We start from the raw sequence: 23,590 nt of genomic DNA on the forward strand, positions 1-23,590 counted from the left end.
AGGCTATTTTTGAATTACCACTTGTAAATCTGGCTATTTTTGAATTTCACCCATCAATTACACAACAATCGGTGTTCAAACTTTAAAGAAGTCAATAATTTTTTCTTGATGAATATGTACACGTCAAATTTTAAATTAAACTAAGCATAATTTAGCTAAATACTATAATTTTATAAATTAAAACTAATGGAGTATTAAAAAAATCAACTAATAAAAGTAAGCATAAAATCAAAGAAAAGATAGAGTCGTGAGTGTTTTTAGTCTCCGTTTATAGGCGGATAAAAATATTTAGACAAGGATTCAAACCCATTAACAGCACCAAACTTTGAACACCCTTGGCCGGTGCTCTACTTCTTGGAGCTATGTCAAGGGTGTTCAAAAATAATATATAAGCTATATAAAGTAAGATTTTTACCTATATATATATATATATATATATATATATATATATATATATATATATATATAAAAAATGCCACTGAATAATGAATTGAATTTATAAATATAGAATAACGAGAATGTCTTCTACCGAAATTGAATAAATAATATAACCAAAACATAAGTAGGGGCTTATTCTACTTCGAGAGAGCACTAGTATGGATTTATTTGCTCTTCGCAAAATAACATAAGGGCAGAAGTTGGTCCAGAAATCTGGTTCCCATTAATCTTAAAAAATCAAGCAATTTATGCCTATAGCAACCTTATCTCAGGAGATAGAAGAACTTCTAACACTGGCCCCAGCTTAACCAAGACTTATTCAGTCTAATTTCCAGACTGCTATTGAATCAGGATCGTCGTTAAATATCTAGATGGTTATCTGACATGAAAAGTAGGGGGATTATGTGTATGAGGTAAAATTGGTCGATAACATGTGATCGAATGGTAAGATAACACGTGGAGTAAAAGGTAGACAAAGGACGAGTCGGAAGATAATTAGTACTGAATGCGACGTGTGTGAACGGTACCAGGTGGATTCCGAAGGGAACATAGTCAGCGGTAGAAGTTCAAACATTTGCCATCAGATAATATTTATGAAGGAATATTTGTTAGCATTAAATGAGCAGCCGTTACAGAGAATATTTACATTCAAGGCCTGCCGTTACATCTTCATCAATGACACTTTTATTCTTATTTAAAAAGGAGTTTAATCCTAAGATCATGATTTCCTAGATAGAACTATAAATGGTGGGGTTAAAAATCATTGTGGGAAGATGAAACACTCTACACGCAAAAGCTATACTTTATTATTTTGCTCTCATACTTTACTATTTAGCTCTCAATTTGATAGCGTCGTCGTTGCTTTATCTTTACCTTCACTTTTACTCTCGGAAAGGCTGAGTTCGGAACTAGGCTTGTTATCTTCTTTAATTTCAATCGCTAAATCTTTATTTTAGCCTTATTTTTTTAATTATTTTTTGGGTCAAATCGATTCGCTTATCTATAAACCACGTTATAAATTTAACTGTACTGTTTTACGGGTAAACAGTTTGGCGTCCACCGTGGAGCATAGACAGTTGCGTAATTGCTTTGATCTATTCGCTTATTACTAACAAGGAGTAAAAAAGATCACTTTATTCGAAGTGGTAGATGGAGATATGGGTTACAATGTAATATTTAAAATGCCGTGGATATACGAGATGAAGTCCGTACCCTCAACATATCATCTGTTGTTGAAATTTCCAATCCCGAAAGGAATCAAGCAAATAAAAGCAGACCAATCGGCGGCGAGGGAGATGAACGTAGTAACCTTTTCAAAGAAGCAAAGGGAAAGAGTCCAACAAATAGCAATTATAGGAACCGATACATTCTCCCTTTCTGAATGAAGACGATAAAAGTGAGGAGTCATCGGAATCCCATCAAGTTCCGAGATATTTTCAGATACCAGAGGAGATGGATGCGAACAAATCGACCGCGGAAGAACTCGAGCAAGTGGCCCTGTTCGAAGAATTTTTGGAAAGAAAGTTTCATCAGGGAACAAGATTAAATCTCGATCTCATGTTAGAATTTATAAATTTTCTTAAAGCTAACATTGACTTCTTTGCATGATCGCACTCGGATATGATAAGTATCCCATTAGAGGTAGCAGTTCACAAGCTGAGTCTGGATCTGAATTTCCCATCGTTAATGCAAACGAAACGTCCGATAGCAGAGGTCAGGAACAAGTTTGTTAAAGAAGAGATAACCCGATTACTCAATATTGGTTCAATCTGGGAGGTATAATATCCGAAATGGTTAGCCAACGTAGTTGTAGTACCAAAAAAGAATAACAAGTTTAGGATGTGCGTAGACTCTAAGGATTTAAATAAGGCATGCCCTAAAGACTCATTCTCGTTGCCGAACATTGATCAAATGATTGATGTCATGGTCATACACGAGCTAATGAGTTTCCTTGATGCTTACTCCAGGTACAATCAGAGCAAGATGAACCCGGAGGATCAGGAAAAAACCTATTCCATAACAAACTTTAGCACATATTGCTATAATATGATGCCTTTTGGGCTTAAGAACGCCGGAGCCACTTATCAGAGGCTCGTTAATAAAATATTTGAGAATCAGATAGGCAAAATAATGGAAGTATATATTGATGGCATGTTAGTCAAGTCCTTGAATGCATGAGATCATTGGAAACATCTTCAAGAAACTTTCGACAATCTGAGAAAGCATAACATGAAGGTCAACTCGGAGAAGTGCGCGTTTGGAGTTGGTTACGCTAAGTTCTTGGGGTTCTTGGTCTTGCAAAGAGGGATCGAGGTAAATCCCGATAAAATCAAGGCTATCGAAGACATTCCGAACCAATTGACGAGCGTGAAGGAAGTACAGAGGCTGACCGGAAGGTTGACGAATCTAAGCAGATTCATCTCAAGATCTTCAAAAATGTTCCATCACTTCTTTTCACTTCTGGAAAAGAAGAACGATTTCAAATGGACTTTGGAATGCCAGTAGGCATTGAAAGACTTAAAAAGGTACTTGTCTAGCCCCGCGTTACTGTCAAACCAAGGGAAGGCGAGTAGTTGTTGATATATCTAGCGGCCTCAAAAGTAGCGGTAATTGCCGTTTTGGTCCTAGAAGAGAAAGGTAAGAAATTTTCTATTTACTACATTAGTAATTGTGACAACCTTTCTCTTAAGGAATGTCTTTCACAAGGTTGAATTGTCATGCCGTTTGGCTAAATGGGCAGTCGAAATTAGCGAATTTGAAATTGAGTACAAACTCAGGAGTGTAATCAAGTCGCAAGTTTTGGCCGATTTCATCCTAGGTTAATGCCCTTTGGCTGCTAAGGAAGCAGGGTTGGTGTCAGAAATGGCATCAGAAGTTTGGACCTTATTTACAGATGGAGCTTCCAATGTAAAAGGATCAGGTCTCGGGGTAGTTCTATTCACACCCTTGGGGGAAACTCTGAGGCATGCCATTAAAACTATTCCGTTAACTAATAATTAAGCCTAGTATGAGGCTTTGATTGCAGGACTAGAACTAGCCCGGGGACTAGGCTCTAAGGTCATCGAAGTAAAATGAGACTCCCAGCTAGTAGTAAACCAAGTGTATGGGATTTTCGTCACAAAGGAAGAACGCATGCAACAGTATCTCAAAAAGGTTCAAGCGTGCTTACATGATTCAGGGAATGGCCAATCATTCACATTCCAAAGGAAGAAAATGTGGAAGTAGATACACTGGCTAATTTGGGGTCATCCATGGAGATGAAAGGATTTGATTTCAGAATGGTCTTCCAACTTCTACATTCAGTGTTGGACATAGATGGTTAATGCGAGGTAAATTCAACCAACTTGGTCTGGGAATGGAGGAATGAGTTCATCGAGTAACTCCGACATGGTAAATTACCCGAGGATCCAAAGGCATCCCGGGCACTGCGAACCAAAGCAGCTTGCTACTACCTTGTAGATGGGCAGTTATACAGGAGGTCGTTCCAAGGGCCATTGGCATGGTGTCTAGGGGCCTCGGAGGCAGAATACATGATGAGGGAAGTCTACGAAGGAGTTTGCGAAAATCAGTTTGGTGTAGACTCGTTAGTGCTAAAGTTGATCAGGGCAGGTTACTACTTGCCTCAGATGGAGCAGGACGCAAAGGCATTCGTTCAGAAATGTGACAAATGTCAATGTCATGCGCAGTTGGTGCACCAACCAGCATAACTTTTGTATTTTGTGCTATCCCATGGCCATTCATGAAATGAGGGATGAACATAGTTGCTCCTCTACCACCGAGCCCCAGAAAGGTAAGATTTCTTTTTGTTTTAACTAATTATTTCACTAAATGGGTTGAAGTGGGTCCTTACCAAACGATCGGTGAGCGCGAAGTGGTTGACTTTATATGGGGCCACATAATCTGCCAGTTTGGAATACCGAAGGAAATTGCTTGTGACAACGGGCCATAGTTCATAGGTTCAAAAGTCACAAAGTTTTTGGAAAGGTTAAAAATTAAGAGAATTACGTCTTCACCGTACCACCCAAGTGCTAACGGACAGGCGGAATCAACCAACAAGGTAATTATTCAGAAACTTAAGACGGAGTTGGAAGATGCTAAGGGCAATTGGCCCGATGAGCTACCGGGAATACTTTGGGCATATTGGACAATGGCGAAGTCGATCACGGGAGAAACACCCTTCTCACTCATGTACGACACCGAGACTCTGATACCGATAGAAGTGGGGGAGCTGACTTTAAAGTTTTTTCGAGCAAACAAAGATACAAACAATGAAGCTTTTCTCGTAAAGCTAAACTTGCTCGATGAACACCGGGACTTGGCGTACACGAGGATGGTGGCTCAAAAGCAAAGGATGGAAAGATATTATAATCGCACGGCCAATCTCCACCATTTCAAGGTAGGGGTTTTGGTTTTGAGGAAGGTGACTAGAGCACTCAGAAAGTCAATGCTGGAAAACTGGGGCCAACGTGAGAAGGTCCTTATCGGGTTTCATCTATCACTAGTAGGGGATCATATGATTTGGAAAATCAAGATAGAGTCAAATTGCCCAGTAATTGGAACGTGACTCATTTCAAAAGGTTTTATTACTAATGGTTCCTGCCAATACTGAAAGTTTGTGTTGCACTCTTTTTCTCTTCGATCAGCTTTTGTCCCAAATGGGTTTTTCTGGAAAGGTTTTTAATGAGGCAGCGACGGAAAGCATACTATGAAGGAAGCGTCATTGGCAAAGGAAAGAACTTTGAATATCAAGGCACTAAAATTTTCACAAAAAAATGGTTGTGTAGATGGTTAAATAATCTTTGGCTTGATGGCAAGCCTTGTTCCATTGTTAAAAAGGGATTATTTAACCGTTCATAAGTTGTTTCCATCGGTGAAGCATCAATCTGGGTACAAGACTTCCAGTGTTCGAATTTGCATGCTTCACATTCGAACACTGGGGGAAATAATGTCTGATACGCCACCAAGCAATGCCCCGAAAATCGGGACTGCGAGAACCGGGATCAGTGTTTCTTTAGGATTGGGGACTGCATGATCAGCCACGTAGAAATATGTAGTACGAGTTACGATAAAAAATATAGATGAGGCTTTAATGAACTAGACATAAATAGGATATTTTTGCACAATACTTCAGCAAAAAATTCTCTTATTAAAGTGTCAATCTCAACAAAAGTTTTGGCATAATTACAGAAGATAAAAAAATTATACATCATTCGTGCTGCCAGAACTCGAAGGAGGAGGAGAATGCGGATTCAATGCCCGTTTGGGGCCTACATCTTCTTCACTCTCCCTTTGGTTCCCGAATACTCGGAACTAGTATTCGAGTAGATAGTCACAGCGGGCTGAGCGGTAGGTTCTCAAGAGCGAATAACTCCAGTTCCCGAGCCTAGGAAATGCAATCATCTATATTGGCGATTCCCATTTTGGCCTCCTCCAAGGTCTTCCTCTTCATATGATATATAGCATAGGTCTTCTCGAAGATAAATGGAGTCTTCTTGATCCTAGATTTTTGCCAGGAGTTTATCAATTTCGGCCTGGAGCTCTTCTCTTTCAGACTTTATTGCACTGAGGTGGGATTCAAGCTCAACATTTGTAGTTGAGTGAATTCAGTTTTGCTCCATGGCCCTCTTAAGCCTCTCTTTCATTCGGGCCCTCTTCTCCTCGGCAGTATTGGCCTCCTTGGTTTTGGAGCATAAGTTGGCCTTCAAGTTATTGATTTGCTCCTCTAAGGCAGATTCGCGCTCAGCAGCAGCGATGGTAGCATCGTGAAGTCCGGTCCACTTAGCCTTAGCTTCTTGAAGCTTTTTATCTAATTAGGCAGCTTCTTGGCTGTGGGCCATTCTATCTTGCTCGTTCTCATGTAACAGAGCCTCGAGCTCATCCATCTCAGTAACTTTTGCCTCCAGCACGGGGAGGCGCACAACAAGATGGTTCCTTTCAGCTAAGAGTTGATCCCGCTCGAAAGCAAGTCCTTATTTGTTAAGGATCAATCTTTGTAGGCCTTTAGAAGTAAGAAGTTTGGCCTAAAAGGAGAAGGTTGAGATTAGGATTACCATTGCAATATGTAAGCAAAAAAGAAGAAACGAGGAAACTAGTATGATACCTGAGCTGCACTGTGCATGTTGTTGTTTATCAGGCACTCCCAAGAAAGGAAGCCCATCTTCTTCCAATCCTTCTCCGAAGCCAGTGGCTTCAGATAATTAGCAAGCTCTACCAGCTTGGATAAAAGATGACACTCTTTCAAAATCGAAAGAGTGGCACCTCGCCTCCCTCGAGAATCTTGGGAAGGGGTTGAGTAATTTTTTCCAAGTTCCTATGGTTAGGGGACTGAGGGGGAGAGGCATTCCTTTCGTGAGAAGCTAGTACCGATGGAGGTGACGCAGCTGGTGCCGATTATTGCACCCTATTTTGTACGAGTCAAAACAAGATTCAACTTGTGATTTCTCTGTTGTTGATGAAAGAGAGTCGCTACCTAATATTTAAAGGTATACTAGGATACCTATTTAATCACTAAAGTCATGTTCTTTATTAGTCTGCTAACCGGTAAGATTTTGTGTAAGGGTTCTTGTTCTTCTAAGGGGAAGGTGTTAGGCACCCCTAAGAATCTACATGAGGTAGCTCCATAGGACTTAGACTAGGTCTAAAGTGTTAGTTGTTTGTATCCTGCTTAATTAGTATTGGAGAGGAATGGCTTAATATTTATCTAAGTGAGAGTAGTATGTTAGAAAGGATTCGAGATTTAAAAGGGGTTGAGTTTTAGAAAGAGTCTTAAAAAAACTACCATTGATGTAATTAAAAGAGCTCTAAAACTGAATGGTTTGCATGAAGCATGTAGAAAATACTTTGTTTTTTTAAAGATTCGATGTTCTTATAATTCTAAGATGCTGTAAGAAAATGAGTCTAAGGTATACCTTGGCTTCTGAATTACCTAAATCTTAGACTTGAGGGGATGTTTGAAAGTCTTGCTGGATGACATCCCTTAAGTTTGAAAGAGTCGATTGCTTTTTAGAAGGCAAGCCTTAATTCGTTTATGGTTTTGAAAGAGGGAATGCCGTCTTTGCTAAGTAATTTTAGCTTCAAAATCTTCACGGAACGGTTAGCAAAACATAGCAGATTAGTAATGTGAATAGTACATGATTAATGAATTGAAAAAAATAGTTACTATCTAGTATTTCTTTTGACCCTATGTTCTTTAAAGCTTGCCTAAATTGTTTATGTAATTCAGAAGGTAAATCAAACATGACAAGAGCAATGTTATATACATGTAAAGAATATAGATAATGAAATATTAATAAAACAGTAAAGCATGAAAAGTGACTCTAGTTTTGTAATAACTGATTGGTTGTTTTAAGCTCTAGCAGGTCCTTCGGCAGTTTGAGACCTTGAGTAGTTTCACTTCATGTCTTATGACTTGTACGTGTGGTCAGAATTGAATTTCGAGAGGTTCGGAGTTGATTCGGATGGAAAATTCTCAATTCAGAAGCTTTATGTTGAAAGAGTTGATCAAAGTTTGACTTTTGAGAAAATAACCTTGGAATCAGGATTTGAAGGTTCCAATAGGTTCGTATGATAATTTCAAACTTGTGCATATGTTCGGGTTGAGTATCGGGTGGTCTGGGAGCATTTCAACGCTTATTGTGGAAAGTTGGCAATTTGAAGGTTTTAGAATTTCCTAATTTTGGTTTGAAGTGGAATTTGGTGTTATCGATGTCCATTTGGGGTTGTGATCCTTGGAATAGGTTCGTATCGTGATTTATGACTTGTACGTAAAGTTTGGCGTCATTCCGGAATATTTAAGTGTAACTTGGATGTGTTCGTCGAAGTTTGAATGTTTGAAGGTTAAAAGGAGTATTTGATTGCGGATTCATGGTTTTGGAGTTGTTTGGTGTGATTTGAGGCCTCGAGCAGATTCGTGTTATGTTTTCGGACTAGTTTGTGTAATTGGGGGTGTCCCAGGGGCCTCGGGTGTATTTCAGATGTGTTTGGCTAGTGTCGTGCTCTTATTTGATGTTTCAACGTCGTTTTATTAGGTATAAAGGAAACTACATTAAGAAAATGACCTTTGATTTGTGATTTGATTGAACCATAGGATCCGTATCGTAATTACGGAGTCATAGCAACAAGAATCATCGAATTCCGATGTTGTATGAGAGAGTTATTCCCATTTTCGTGTCGGGAAACATTGATAGCGTTGCTGGAGATCAGGTATCACAATTGCGAACATTTTTTTGCAATTGCGAAGTCTGTAGATTTTCTCCTTGTTTCGCAATTGCGAACACTGTGTCGCAAATGCGACATCTGCACCTGGTAAAAGGGCTCGGAGACAGGATTTTGGAGATATTCTCTCATTTTTGGAACCCTAGGCTCGGTAGGAGGCGATTTTGAAGAGGGATTTTCATCTACAATCTTTGGCTAAGTAATGTTTTTCAATTTCCAACTATTTTACATGGCTTATATACAGATTTAACATGGAATTGGTGGAAATTGTGGGATATTTGAAGAAAAACTTAGAAATCGTATTTTTCGATTTTGACCACGAAATTGGATATGGAATTTTGAATAAATTATATATTTGAGTTCGTAATGTTATGGGTAAATTTTATCTTCGAATATTTTTGGAATACGGGCAAGTGGGCCCGAAGGTTGACTTTATTGACTTTTCGAGCGGAGTTGGGAATTGTTATAAATTGATTAATGATAAGCATTGGACTATATTTTGATTGATTTGCACATTGTTTGACTAGTTTTGGATCGTTTGGCTGAGTCGAGGTGTTAGAGAGGCATTGGAGCCGGTTATGGAACTTCGGAGCGAGGTAAGTCTCCTGTCTAACCCTGTGAGGGGGAATTTACCCTATAGGTCTTATATTCTTATGTGCTACATGTTGTGGGAGCTACGCACGTATGAGGTGACAAGTGTCTGTGCGTATGCTAGGATTCTTGATTTGTCCGGGTAGACTTAGGTTTACGCCGTGCTTTAATTGTATTATTTGGGTTATCCTTGCCTGTTTAATTCCTTTATTTTTCATTACGACTTGAGACTAGGCTTGCGTAGAGTGATCGAGTCCCTATTGTAAGAGATTTGATGAGCTACTTGATTAATCGCAAAATAATTGTGCTTCCCTTACGAATTTCTCTCGCATTTTGCGTTTTCATCGAAAAGTTTCTTTAATTTTCATAACTCACACGTATATTCGTGAGTGGGGTCAAGGACCCGTTAAAGCTTCTTATTCTTATGAGATCGGGCTGTTCAACTCGGCAGGATTATGTACCACACTTTTATGGGATCGGGTCGTTCGTCTCGACAGGAATATGTACCACACTCTTATGGGATCGGGCCGTTCACTCTTATGGGCTCGGGCCATTTGCCTCGGCAGGATTATGTACCACACTCTTATGGGTTCAGGACGTTCGCCTCGGCAGGATTATGTACCACACTCTTATAGGATCGGGTCGTTCGCCTCGGTAGGATTATGTACCACACTCTTAAGGGATCAGGTCATTCGCCTCGGAAGGATTATGTACCACACTCTTATGGGATCATATCGTTCGCCTCGACAGGATTATATACCACACTCTTATGGGATCGGGTCGTTTGCTTCGGCAATATCATATTCTTATGGGATTAGGCCGTTCACCTCGGCAATATCATATTTTTATGGGATCGGGCCGTTCGCCTCGGCAGAATTATATTCTAATGGGATCGGGTCATACACATCGGCATTTCTATAAATACTCTTATGGTATCGGGTCGTTCACCTCGGCAGCTTCATGAAACACTTTTATGGAATCGGGTCGTTCGTCTCGGCAGCGTCGTGCGTAATATTTGATAAGAAGCCATCGTATCTTTGAGTTTTATTGATTTGAGTTGTGACGACCTATCTGGTGGGAGCCAATTTACATATATACTCTGGTTGAGGAGGTGACCGATAATTGAGAGCATGTGTTTACTGTTCAGAGGAGGATTGTACCACGTACCTATATTGGTTTATACTGTTTATTTACCATGACTCATATTTGTTTACTTCCTATTGTATTTGATTTATTGGACCACTAGTAAGTGTCGATGTCGATACCTCGTCACTACTTCTCCGGGGTTAGGCTAGATACTTACTGGGTACGCATTGATTTACGTACTCATACACTTGCTGCACTTATTGTGCAGGTATATATATGTCTGGTGGTCTTTGGGGCCCAAAGGCGCGGATATTGTGGGGACTACACGGTGAGCTGCATTCCATGTTATGACCCGCAACATACAGAGTCTCCATCTTAATTAGTTATATTATCCTGTCTATTTTGTACTCCAGACAGATGTTGTATTGTTATTGAACCTTCTAGTAGATGCTCATGCACTTGTGACACCGGGTTTTGGGAGTTCCTAGTGGATGTTCATTATTGTAGTTCATGTTATTATTATTATTATCATTTCACCTGTAATATTATATTTTATACGGGATTTAATAAAGAAAAGCACATGTTTCTATGAGTACCAGATTTTACTCTATTTATTTAATGAGATTTATGATTTTAAAAATAACGAAATGAGTAATTAAGTTGATAATTCACCGTTGGATTGCCTGACGGAGACGTTGCACGCCATCACAGCCTATAGTGGATTTTGGGTCGTGACAGGTTTGGGCCTGAAAGAGGTTGGCCTAAGAATCAGCAAGAATAGACAACAACATGCTCCAAATTTCAGATGCATGACGCGGAGTTTGGGCCTGAGTTCATGGAACTCAGGAGATCCAATGGTTGTACATGTTGTACCCTATTTTGCAAAATTCAAAATAATGTACAACTTATAGTACTCTACAAGGTTAATTAAAGTTTAGAGTCGCCACCTAGTGTTTAAGATATACTAGGATACCTATATTACACTATATAATGTACACTAAATTGTGGTTTGCGAAACCATTGAGATTCTAGATAAGGGTTCAAGTTATCTCGAGGGAAAGGTGTTAGACATCCCTCAAGATCCACAAAATGTGATTCCTGTGGACTCGATCAAATAAATAAGGGAAGGTTCAAAAGAATGACTAATTTGATATATACATAGAACAGTGAAGTAGCTTGAATGATGAGTGATTGAACAAGAATGACACATGATGAAAGATAAATGTCTATGTATGATAAATTATATACAAAAGGGGGATGAAGTATGTGATAATTGTATTTTTATAAATTGACAAAGTGTAAAAAGCAAATATGTAGTAATAAGTGAAGTATTTTGTAAATTAACTAGATGAATTGTAGTTAAAGAATGAACTTGGAAGAATTTGATTTATGTCCAAAGGTAAACTATTCTGAGTGATAGACTAAATGTAAAAGAAAAAGAAAATTCACTTTAAAGTGATTGGCTAAGAGGAGGAGAGAATTATTTTTGAATATTTTTATGTAATGAATATGGCAAGAAAGGAATTAATTTAATATTTTATAAAAATACATTAAAGGAAGGAAAATTAATTGAAACAAGCGAATAATAAAATATTTATATATATGTGCACATGTAGTAAAAGTAAATGAACAAAATTTATGAAATAATTTATATTTTTGAAAAATCGGTGCACAAGACACGAAGAGAAGAATTTAGTATTTTTTTTAAAAGAATAGGTTAAGCGAGTGAAAAAATGATTGATATATGTATTTGACTAAAGTAAAAAATATAATAAATAATGATAGATAATAAGTCAGACAGGGTCAAATGGTACAAACACTATGTCTTGCGCCTTTAATTCAATGAGTAGAGTATAAAAGAATTTAGTTTATATTAACTGGTATAGGAATTTGCTTAAAGGATGAGGGTGTAGGACAATATGTGGTGATAAGTAAAATACTTACAAATTGAGTAGATGAATATTAATTAAAGAATACTGTCACGACCCAAAATCCGACTAGTCGTGATGGCACCTAACTCAACCCGCTATGTAAGCCAATTAACCACTAACCAATTCCAATAACAATTAATAAAGCAATTAAGTAAAGAAATATCTGAATCTAATACATTCCCCAAGAACTGGTAGTACAAATCATGAGCTTATAAGAATAGAGTTTACAGAGCCGAACTGAAATAAATACATGGTCTGTTTGAAAAGTACATAATCAGAGTTTTATAGATCTAAAGCTACCACGAACAAAAGGCAGCTACAACCGGGACGCAGGTACATCTTCACTCCAGCTCCCATCGAACACAGCAATATCAGCAGCCAACATCTGCACGCAAGGTGCAGAAGTGTAGTATGAGTACAACCGGCTCCATGTACTCAATAAGTAACAAACCTAACCTTAGGTTGAAAGTAGTGACGAGCTAACACGAAGGTCGGGTCCAACACCAATATTCCACAACTCAACATAACAACATAGTACAAGTAATAAAAGAGTATCTCAGAAATAAAAGGCCCATTTTATTCACATTTCCAGAAAAGTAGGCATTTCTTTTTAAGTATTCCAGTGAAAACCCAAATCTTTTACCGAAAAAGCCAAAATACGAGTAAGTTTGAAAACTGTAATTTTCCCAAAACTTCTTTCAATAATAAGTAAGGTGTCTCATTTTCAGATAGCATGAGGAAAGTACTTCTCTATGCCTACATGTTAAGATACAAGTAAAATCATAAATGTCCCCACAACTGGGTAGCAGAAGGAAATGCACCTCTATGCATGTATCACAAGTACGCATGTCAAATGCAATGCATCTCGATGATGAGCGCATGTACTCATTCTCCGAGCTCTCTCTTCTTCATAGACAATTTGTGCGTTTCTAAGAGTCATTTCCTCAGCATCCCTTGCAGCTTTCTCTCATTGTTGGGCTGCCTCTCTTGTAGCCAAATCTACATTATCATTATCTCCAGCCATAATTTCTTTAGTTGATAATTGCCCAACCTTTTCTATATCCTCGGGGAGATTTCTTTTCTTCCCCAGCTATCGCAGTTATTTCTCAATTTCGGGTTCATATGGTAGCACTTCCCTCCCAGAAGATGGATTCATATACCAATATAACATGTAGCCTGCGCACAACCAAAGAACACCAAATATAAAAAGAGAAAAATAAAATAGAAAGAAACATTCCTGCATTAGCACTACAAACTATTTCCAACACTATTGATTTTCAATCCCTGGCAACGTCGCCAAAATTTGACAAGCTCAAAACACAGACTTAAATATGCTCGCTAGTTGAATATAGTATAATATAATATCGTATCCACGAAGATTTGACTTAAATAGTATTTTCGTAGTTTATAGCTTGGTTACTATCCAAGATGATCAACAATTGAGAATTATGTGATTAAAAACTACAATTAACTAAGAGTCTAACTTATTGACGAATGACACTCGAACAAAAGTAAGCAAGGAAGATATCAATGAGAGAAAATAGGGATTGATTGGATAGGTGCAATATAAATGTCTAGGATTTAACTCTAGTTAGTTCACTTATAATGTTCAAGTGAGTCTCTCGAATTCACTCAATTATTAGTTCAAACGTTTAGTAGAAACTCCTCTCTCGATTAAGTCTCAATCTCACAATATGAATCAATTTAAGCTCAGTGAAGATATGCAAGAATTCGTAGTGGATTGCTCTATAGGAGAACCTCTCTCGATTATTCTCCTAACTAGAGTTAAACAATAATTCAACTAGCCTCTTTCGATTACTAAGAAGAATTAATGAACTCAACCAACAAGATAGCACAACGATATCACAAGTTATGCCTCTCTTGATTACATGAACATGTGAAATAGATGCAACAATTTAATCAACCAACACGATTCAATACATAAAAACTAGAGTTATAATCCACAAACAAATATCAATACACCAAATCCATCAAACCCTAAAGAGAACTACTCCATAGATATGGAGCAATTCATCATAAGTATGTTTAAAGTAATGGAAAACATAAAACGATCCAAACTCTTGTCTTGAGTAAGGATTGAATGATGAACTCCTTCTGCTTTTGCTTCTTTAACTCCTCCTTAGCCTCCTTAGGTCTTAGACGTGTCAAAAGTTCAGAAAATACTATTTTCCATGTATATATACCAATTATGGTCGGGCCCAAACGAACACACCTTTTCCTACGCGAAATAGGACAATTCCGGAATTGGACATGCGCGGCCGCGCACCTGGAGGTGTGCTCGCGTATATGGCCACGCACTTTAGACAGTGTACTTCTCTATTTGCGCGCCCAGTGTGCGTTCCCGCACTTGGGTGACCTCTTGGGTGATCCCCGAACACGACTCCAACTTAATCCTTGGGCTTTTACTCAGACTTCAAAGCTCCAGAATAGCTGGAATTCATTCCAAAACATCTACATAGCTCGGAATCACTCCTACAAGGCATAAAACACATAATTAGTGCAAAACACTAGCGATTAAAGCTCAAACTCAATTGAAGTGCAGTAAATTAGAGTGCAATAGGTGACTAAAACACGAGATTATAGCCTACCATCAACACCCCACACTTAAACCATTGCTCGTTCTCGAGCAATCAAACACTTTATAACGACACGGCCTTTTTAAACAACTCTCATAACTCATCATACCAAGAATATTTAAAATAGACTAAGCACAATACTAGCCTCAAGATTTGACTTACGAGTACCATACACTATTTATAACCCGCTCCCTTACTCTAACATAGAGGTCAATGACATTACCTTTGCTGCATGAATTAAGTGCCCTCACACAACAACCGAGAGTAATTCCACACACAATAGAAATTAAGAACAATTAGGAACAAGATAGAAAGAATTCACTAACTCTCAAAAACAACATTCATATGCCACAAAAGATGCACCATAGGCTTGCCCGTAGTGTACTACTCTACTAATTGAGCTCATTCAGCCAAGGATCAAGGAGGACTTTGATTGGTTGTAATGTAGGCTACGTGATGGGTAGGATACAATTTGCATATAAGAGTGACTACACCTCCCTAAGCACTTTAATACATATAATTTACCTTTCAAAACTCCACACTTATGTCAAACCATAAATTCCACCTTCACATCAATATATATTAACTCCCTACTTCTTTAAACACAATTACATCAAGAGTTACCACCATCAAAGAATATTTTTCACAACCATACAATTATTATTGTTTTCCTTTTCTTTTTCAATTCAAGTGGTTGTCACTTATTTTAAAAACAATGCACCTTTCTCCTTATTTCAATAGTTCCACTCAAAAGCCAAACCAATCACCCCACACTCCAACTTTTACACAATTCATAACAATTTCAAGTGCTTATGAGAGGTATAAGGTTCAAATAGATCGTCAATTCAAACAGATGGGTAAGGCTTGTAATGTGGTTGCCAAAGAAATAGGATCACAAGCTCAAAGGGGTTCACTAAGATACATACCAATTAGGTGGGTAAATACATATATCTGGCTCAACAAAGAAATGCCTATATCACTTGCAAGACTGCATAAAACTACTATTTCTCTTTGCAAACACACGGGGAAAGTTCTAGACATCAAATGCAATGCACAGAATGACACAAACCTCACACACACATGGCACATAACTCACTCAAGATTGGATCATCAAGACACTCTAGTCAAAGCAGTAAAGCAAAGTTAAGATCATACACTTTAAGGTACTTACACAAGAGTCAAAAACCGAGCCTAAGCGTCACAACTAAAGCGCTCACTATTCTCAAGGCATAATAAAGTTAAGAAACATTGTCTTCCATTCAAATCATAACACAAGGTTTCCTACTACTAATAAAAATAAAAAACTAACTACATCTGGTTCAAACAAAACCCTTGGAAAAGAACCGTGACCCAAAGAAAAACCAAGAAGGGATTATTACACTACCATACAAATGAAATTTTTTGTCTTTTTCTTTCGACTTTAATCCCTCAAGAACCTGTCGTATAATATCCATCGTCGAGAAAAATCGAAAATTAAAATTTTTATGTTTTCTTCAAATTTTTTTTCTATCTCTAACCTACTAAACAATTTTTAAACTAACACATATACATACAACATACTGTTATCCCCACCCCACACTTTAAGTTGTGGCATGTTCCCATAAAATACAATTAAAAAGCATAAGGTAAAAAAAACTTCCCTCAATATCTAGTCAGGGTCAGAATTAAAGTCGAGCTCCATTCTTCTCGCCCGAACTAGTGCGCATATCCATGCAGATAGCTTCTTCTCATCCTTCTTGGGATACACCCCACACTTATCTTTCTCAATCACTGGAGCCTTATCTCTTGAAATCTTCAACTTTCACTCAACACTTACAGCCGGCTTCTCCCGTTTCACCCCCGTTTTTACATTTATCTCAAGAGTCACCGTCTCTTCACCCACTCTAAGCATGAGTTTTCTATCATGTATGCCTAATATTGCTCTACCCGTCACTAAGAATGGTCTTCCTAGAATGATTGGGACCTCCTTATTCTCATTTATCTTCACGACTATAAAGTCTACAGGAAATACCAACTTATCTACCCGAACTAAGACATCTTCCACTATCCCCTCGGGTATGATAGTTGTTTGGTCTGCCAGCTGCAAAGATAATGGTGCAAACCTTATCTCTCCAATCTCATTCTCCAGCTTCGTGTAAATAGACAAAGGCATTAAGTTAATTGAGGCACCAGAATCACACAAAGACTTATCAAAATTAAGAGTACCTAACGAGCAAGGTATAGTAAAACTCCCTGGATCTCCACACTTTTGTAGGAGTTCGTTTTGCAAGATTGCGCTACAATGCTCTGTGAGCTTGACCATTTAGGTCTCTTCTATATTCCTCTTCTTTGTGAGGATATCCTTCAAGAATTTGGCATAAGCTGGCATTTGAGAGATAACTTCTGTGAATGGTAAATTTATATTAACCTGTTTCAGCATATCAAGAAATTTTTAAAACTGCTTATCCAGCTTTTCTCTATATAGCTTTTGGGGAAAAGGTAGAGTAGACATGTGCTCGCTCTCATTCCGATCCTCCTCTCTTTAAGTGTCCTCCTTCTTCTTTTTCTCAGCTACCTTCTTGCCTTTCTTCTTCTTATCAACTTTAATTTTCAGCTTCTCCTCACTTTTTATTTCAGGTACCACCTCTTTTTGGAGTGGAGTGGGATCTTTCAACACTTGCCCGCTTCTCAATGTCACAACATCTACTGTTTCTTTGGGGTTTCTTTCAGTATCAGCTGGCAGAGTACCTGGGATTCTCTCAGACAATACAGTTGCAATTTGCTCCACTTGATTCTCCAAGTTTTGTAACCCTGTGCCAAGTTCTTTGATAGCTGCACCATGAGCATCTAATCTTTTATCTGTCTTGACAATGAAAGACTTCATTATATCTTCTAGCCGAGGCTCAGTGAAATATTGAGGCTGGAACTGCGGCCTCTGCTAATCTTGGAAGCCTGGGGCTCCTTGTCCCGAGAATCTGGAGTTGTTTTGTTGCCATGCATTTGCAGTACCCCTGGTGAACTCCAACAAAAATCGGGATGCTTCTGACCTATTGCATTGAAGTTATAATTCCCAACAACATTAACTTTCTCAATTGAGGCTTGACACTCATGAGTAGGGTGTTCTCTTCCACATATATCACAAGCTGCGTGGGGCTCACTATGTATTGAAGCTAAGGCCAGCTTCCTTATTTCCTTGGCCATGGCATCAAGTTGTACCTGTATAGATGTGTTAGCATCAATTTGGTGAACACCCACTGATCTTCTTCTTTCTGCAATCTCAGAGGGCCACTGATTTGCATCTTCAGATAACTCATCTAGAACTGTGACTATCTCCTTTGGAGTCTTCTTCATCAATGGGCCTCCAGCTGCATTGCTCAATGTTCTGCGTGCATCGGGTATCAATCCATCCCAAAAGTCCGAGAGTTGCATCCAGAGTTCAATTTCACTATGTTGACACTTTCGCACTATCTCCTTAAACCTCTCCCAAGCTTCAAACATAGTTTCAGTGTCGTTCTGGAAAACGTTATAGATTTCTCTTCTAAACATGCCCGGCTTAGCTGATGAGAAATATTTATCAAGAAATTTTCTAGTCATCTCATCACATGTTCTAATCGACCCATTAGGCAAGCTTCAAAGCCAGTACTTTGCATCATCCTTGAGCGTGTAGGGGAATGCCCTTAAGTAGACTGCATCTTGTGATACACCATTGTATTGAAAGGTGTTCATAATCTCCTCGAAGTCCGTCAGATGATTTTTTGGATCTTCATTCATCTTTCCTTTGAAGACACAACTGTTTTGCAGAGTTTGAAGCAACCCCTGCTTCAACTCAAAATTGTTAGCTGCAAACTGGAGGTGGTCTCACACTTGATAAGCCTTGGTTGTAGACCAGTCTAGCATAATTGCCAAGTGGTCTTCCATCACCGGGAGCTATATTTCTAAACTGGTTTGTTGCCAAAGGTTGATTCTGAGCCATTCTCCGAGCTGTCTCCTCTTCATAGACAATTTGTGCATTTTGTAAGAGTCATTTCCTCAGCATCCCTTGCAGCTTTCTCTCATTGTTGGACTACCTCTCTTGCAGCCAAATCTACATTATCATCATCTCCAGCTATAATTTCTTTGGTTGAGGATTTCCCAAACTTTTCAATATCCTCGGGGAGAGTTCTTTCCTTCCTCAGTTGTCGCAATTATTTCTCAATTTCGGGTTAGTATGGTAGCACTTCCCTCCTAGAAGATTGAGTCATGCACCAATCTAACCTGTAGTCTACGCACAACCAAGGAACACCAAACGTAAATAGAGAAATACAAAATAAAAGGAAACATTCCTGAATTATCACTACAAACTATTTCCAACACTATTGATTTCAATCCCCGGCAACGGCGCCAAAATTTGACGAGTGCAAAACGCACACTTAAATATGCTCGCTAGTCAAATATAGTATAATATAATATCTATCCACATGGATTGAAGTTAAATAGTATTTTTGTAGTTTATAGCTTGGTTGCTATCCTAGATGATTAACAGTTGAGAATTATGTGATTAAAAACTATAATTAACTAAGAGTCTTACTTATTGACGAATGACACTCGAACAAAAGTAAGAAAGGAAGATATCAATGAGAAAAAAATAGGGATTGATTGGATAGGTGCAAGATAAATGTCTGGGATTTAACTCTAGTTAATTCACTTCTAATGTTCAAGTGAGTCTCTCAAATTCACTCAATTATTAGTTCAAACGTTTAGTAGAAATTCCTCTCTCGATTAAGTCTCAACCTCACAATATGAACCAATTTAAGCTCAGTGAAGATATGCAAGAATTCGTAGTGGATTGGTCTTTAGGAGAACCTTTCTCGATTATCCTCCTAACTAGGGTTAAACAATAATTCAACTAGCCTCTTTCAATTACTAAGAAGAATTTATGAACTCAAACAACAAGATAATGCAACGATATCACAAGTTATGCATCTCTCGATTACCTGAACATGTGAATATAGATGAAACAATTTAATCAACCAAAATGATTCAATACATAAAAACTAGAGTTATAATCCACAAACAAATATCAATACACCAAATCCATCAAACCCTAAAGAGAACTACTCCATAGATATGGAGCAATTCATCACAAGTAAGTTTAAAGTAAAGAAAAACATAAAACGATCCAAACTCTTGTCTTGAGTGAGGATTGAATGATGAACTCCTTATTCTTTTGCACTCTAACTCCTCCTTAGCCTCCTTAGGTCTTAGATGCGTCAAAAGTCCATAAAATACCATTTTTCCATGTATATATACCAATTAGGGTCGGGTCCAAACGAACACACCTTTTCCTACGTGAAATAGGACAATTCCGGAATTGGACGTGCGCGGCCGCGCACCTGGAGGTATGCTCGCACACTTTGGACATTGTACTACTCTACTTGCGCGCCCAATGCACGATCGCGCACTTGGGTGACCTCTTGCTCACAATTTATTTTTCTTGTTAAGTGTACTATTGCCTGTTGATCCCCGAACATGACTCCAACTTAATCTTTGGGCTTTTACTCAGACTTCAAAGCTCCAGAATAGCTTGAATTTATTCCAAAACATCTACATAGCTCGGAATCACACCTACAAAGCATAAGACACACAATTAGTGCAAAACACTAGTGATTAAAGTTGAAACTCAATTGAGGTGCAGTAAATTAGTGTGCAATAGGTGACTAAAACATGAGATTATATCCTACCATCAATAATGCTGAGAGAGTGGCGGATCCGTCATTTGCCCCAGTGTATTTCAAGCATTTCCTTGCATCCTGTTGGTCCTGCACTCAAAGAAAGATTCTTAGCAGGGGTTGTAGGTTCGTGTAGACTGTAGTAATGGCTTTGCCCCGCTCTTGATAAGGTTACGCCATGATGTTCAGTAGGTGGAACAAATTACTAAATATTTTAGAAAATATTTTGAAAATCTTTATTTTATGGCAAATATCGTCGTTCCGGATTATGACATGCTTCGAAGGTTCCTTGAATGCGAGCGTTGTTTCTTGCAAACTTTATCCCGATGATGTCAATCTTCCACGATGCTTATGATGACGCAGTTGCTTGCCATAGCAACTGCGTCCTAATATGAAATAATGCATTATAAAGGTTTCCTAGGGTTATGACCGAACCCTTTCTGGTTTCCTACGTATCCAAAATGGAATCAAATCTGAACGTAGTTCTTGGATGATGATAAAGAAAGTATGATAACTATGACTGAGCCTAACTCAGGCAGCCTACGTATCCAAACGGAATTAGGTCAAAAGGTAGTTCGATTAAAACAGATGCAAAACGATGAGATTAAGAATGAAATGGCCGAGTCTGACTCAGACGGTGTACTTATCCAAATGGAATCAGGCTAGAACGTAGTTCGATTACAAAAGACAACTGAATCTGATGAGGATTGCCTACTTATTCCTTCCAAAGGAAATCAAGTCGTGGCGTAGTTCTGAGCAACATAAAGAATGATATTTGGATCTTCTATTACTAAAGAAAGGGGAGAGAGAATCTGAACCCTACGTGGGTTGCCTACGTATCCCTCCGTGGGAAGTCAGGTTGAACGTAGTTCTGTTACAGCCAAACCCTAACTCTATTGCCTTCAAATGTAGTATCTCATGATTGCGACTGAGTTAATAGGCTTTGTGCTGACTCTTCCATCCATTTCTTCCAAGATTAGAGCTCCACATGACAACACTCAGTGGACAACGTAAGGACCTCGCCAATTCGGTGCGAACTTTCCACTAGCTTCTTCCTGGTAGGGGAAGCTTTTCTATAGAACCAATTGCCCTGGTGTAAACTGGTGAGGCTTCATGTCACGACCCAATTCTGTACTAGGTCGAGATGGCACCTAACATCGCCATTAGGCAAGCTCACAAGCGAAGCTACTATTTATTTATCCCTTTTTAACATATTTTTAACTACACTGAATTTCATGTAATTGTGACAAGTCCTTTTACACAAAATATCAACATAATAAGTACATAGTCTGTGGTGATCAAAATGACAAGTACAGTAGTACATAAGTGCTACAAATCCCCAAAAACCGGAGTCACGAGTACATGAGCAATCTAGAGAATATACAAAACTACTAAAAACTAATGCCCAAAAGTAATAGACATGAATAGTAAATAAGATGGAAGGAGACTCTGGTGCTGCGGATCGTAGCAAGGCAAGCAGCTCACCCCTAAGTCTCCGTAATGACCGGCTACGCACCTGCGTAACTGTTAGTTGAACCTATCTCAGTACCTTCACATCAGTGCAGAAGTGTAGCATGAGTATGAAGAACAACATGTACCCAGTAAGTATCTAGTCTAACCTCGAAGAAGTAGTGAAGAGGGGTCGACTTGATACTTACTAGAGGTCAATAATAATAATGGAAGTGCATAAAGTAGGCATGGTGAACATACAACACGTATCAATGAGACAAAAAAAGAAACTACAATAAATATAACAGGAATCCGTAACACATCACCGTTTTCTCATAACTGGCCGTGAAGACCCTAACTCAATTATATCCAAACTGGAACCCGTTTTGATTATTTAGCACGAAGTTGCCAAGGCGACTGGCCCGATCCCATAAGAGTGGTGTTACCATTATACTACCAAGGCGAACGACCCGATCCCACAAGAGTAGTGTTACCATCATACTGCCGAGGCAAATGGCCCGATCCCATAAGAGTGGTGTTACCATACTGCCGAGGCGAACGGCTCGTTCCCATTAGAGTAGAGAATTTTTACCTCGCTCGCGAAAGTGCTTGCGACGCGAGAGGACATGCATTTTTCATAGTTATTCAGTATTCCTCTATTTTCCAAAATAAGAAGACTAAGTCGATAATTGCAACTTTAAAATCCCTAGTCTCAGCTCTATTCAAGACAGTTAATACGCAAACACAGCAATACAATTAAAGGCACGATGTGGGTCTAAGTCTACCCAGGACATATCATGGAATATAGCTACGCATGGACTCTCGTCACCTAGTGCGTACGTAGCTCCCCACACAAGTAATACATAACAAGATACACCTAAGGGGATGAGTTCCCTCTTACAAGGTTAGGCAAGAGACTTACCTCATTTCCAAGCTCACTTCCGGTCCACTAATCCGCTCTAAAAGCCCCAAGTCGATGCCAAACAATCCGAAACTAGTCAAACATTATATAATTTAATCAATATATGCTCAAAAGTCCTTTATTTAGCTATTAGAGTAATTACCCAACCCAAATTGGAAGATTCTTAAAACTTCACCCTCGGGCCCGTGTGCCTGGATTTCGAAAATTTTCGAAGATAATCATTACCCATAGCCTCACGAACTCAAATATATAATTTTTACTTAATTTAATAACCAATTTCGTGGTCAAATCTCAATTTTACAAAAACCCTAGGTTTTTCACGAATCCCCCAAGTTCTCACCATTTCCCATGGTTAATCTTCCTAAAACCCACGTATTAACTTGAAAATGAGTGGGAGTTACTTTCCTTAGAATGTTGATGAAAATCCCCCTCTAAAGTGATTTCAAAATCTCCCAAGACTAAATGAAATGTGAGGAAAAATGGCCTAACTCTCGGATTAAAAAGCCTCACTGCCCAACGATTTTTGCTTCTGCGGACCTTGGGATCGTACCTGCGACGCCACACCTGCGGAAAATCCATCGCAAGTGCGGTCCTAGCCCATATTGGCCAAGTTTGCTTCTGCGGAGAAGCATGCGCACCTGCTCATCCACTTTTGCAGAGTTGGTCCGCATCTGC

General features: G+C 38.7%; 1 protein-coding gene and 1 non-coding gene across 2 annotated transcripts; one reads left to right on the forward strand and one right to left on the reverse strand.

Moving 5' to 3' along the window:
• Positions 1-16,658: 16,658 nt before the first annotated feature.
• Positions 16,659-17,159, reverse strand: LOC138896131 (uncharacterized). Its single transcript, XM_070180912.1, has one exon. The coding sequence runs from the start codon at positions 17,157-17,159 to the stop codon at positions 16,659-16,661; it is 501 nt and encodes a 166-aa protein (XP_070037013.1).
• A 1,116-nt stretch (positions 17,160-18,275) lies between these two features.
• On the forward strand, positions 18,276-18,382 carry LOC117280921 (small nucleolar RNA R71). Its single transcript, XR_004511513.1, has one exon. It is a non-coding gene; the product is annotated as a small nucleolar RNA R71 (small nucleolar RNA).
• Positions 18,383-23,590: the final 5,208 nt, after the last annotated feature.

The sequence above is a fragment of the Nicotiana tomentosiformis genome, chromosome 7, assembly GCF_000390325.3.
Source record: "Nicotiana tomentosiformis chromosome 7, ASM39032v3, whole genome shotgun sequence".
NCBI classification, from domain to species: Eukaryota; Viridiplantae; Streptophyta; class Magnoliopsida; order Solanales; family Solanaceae; genus Nicotiana; species Nicotiana tomentosiformis.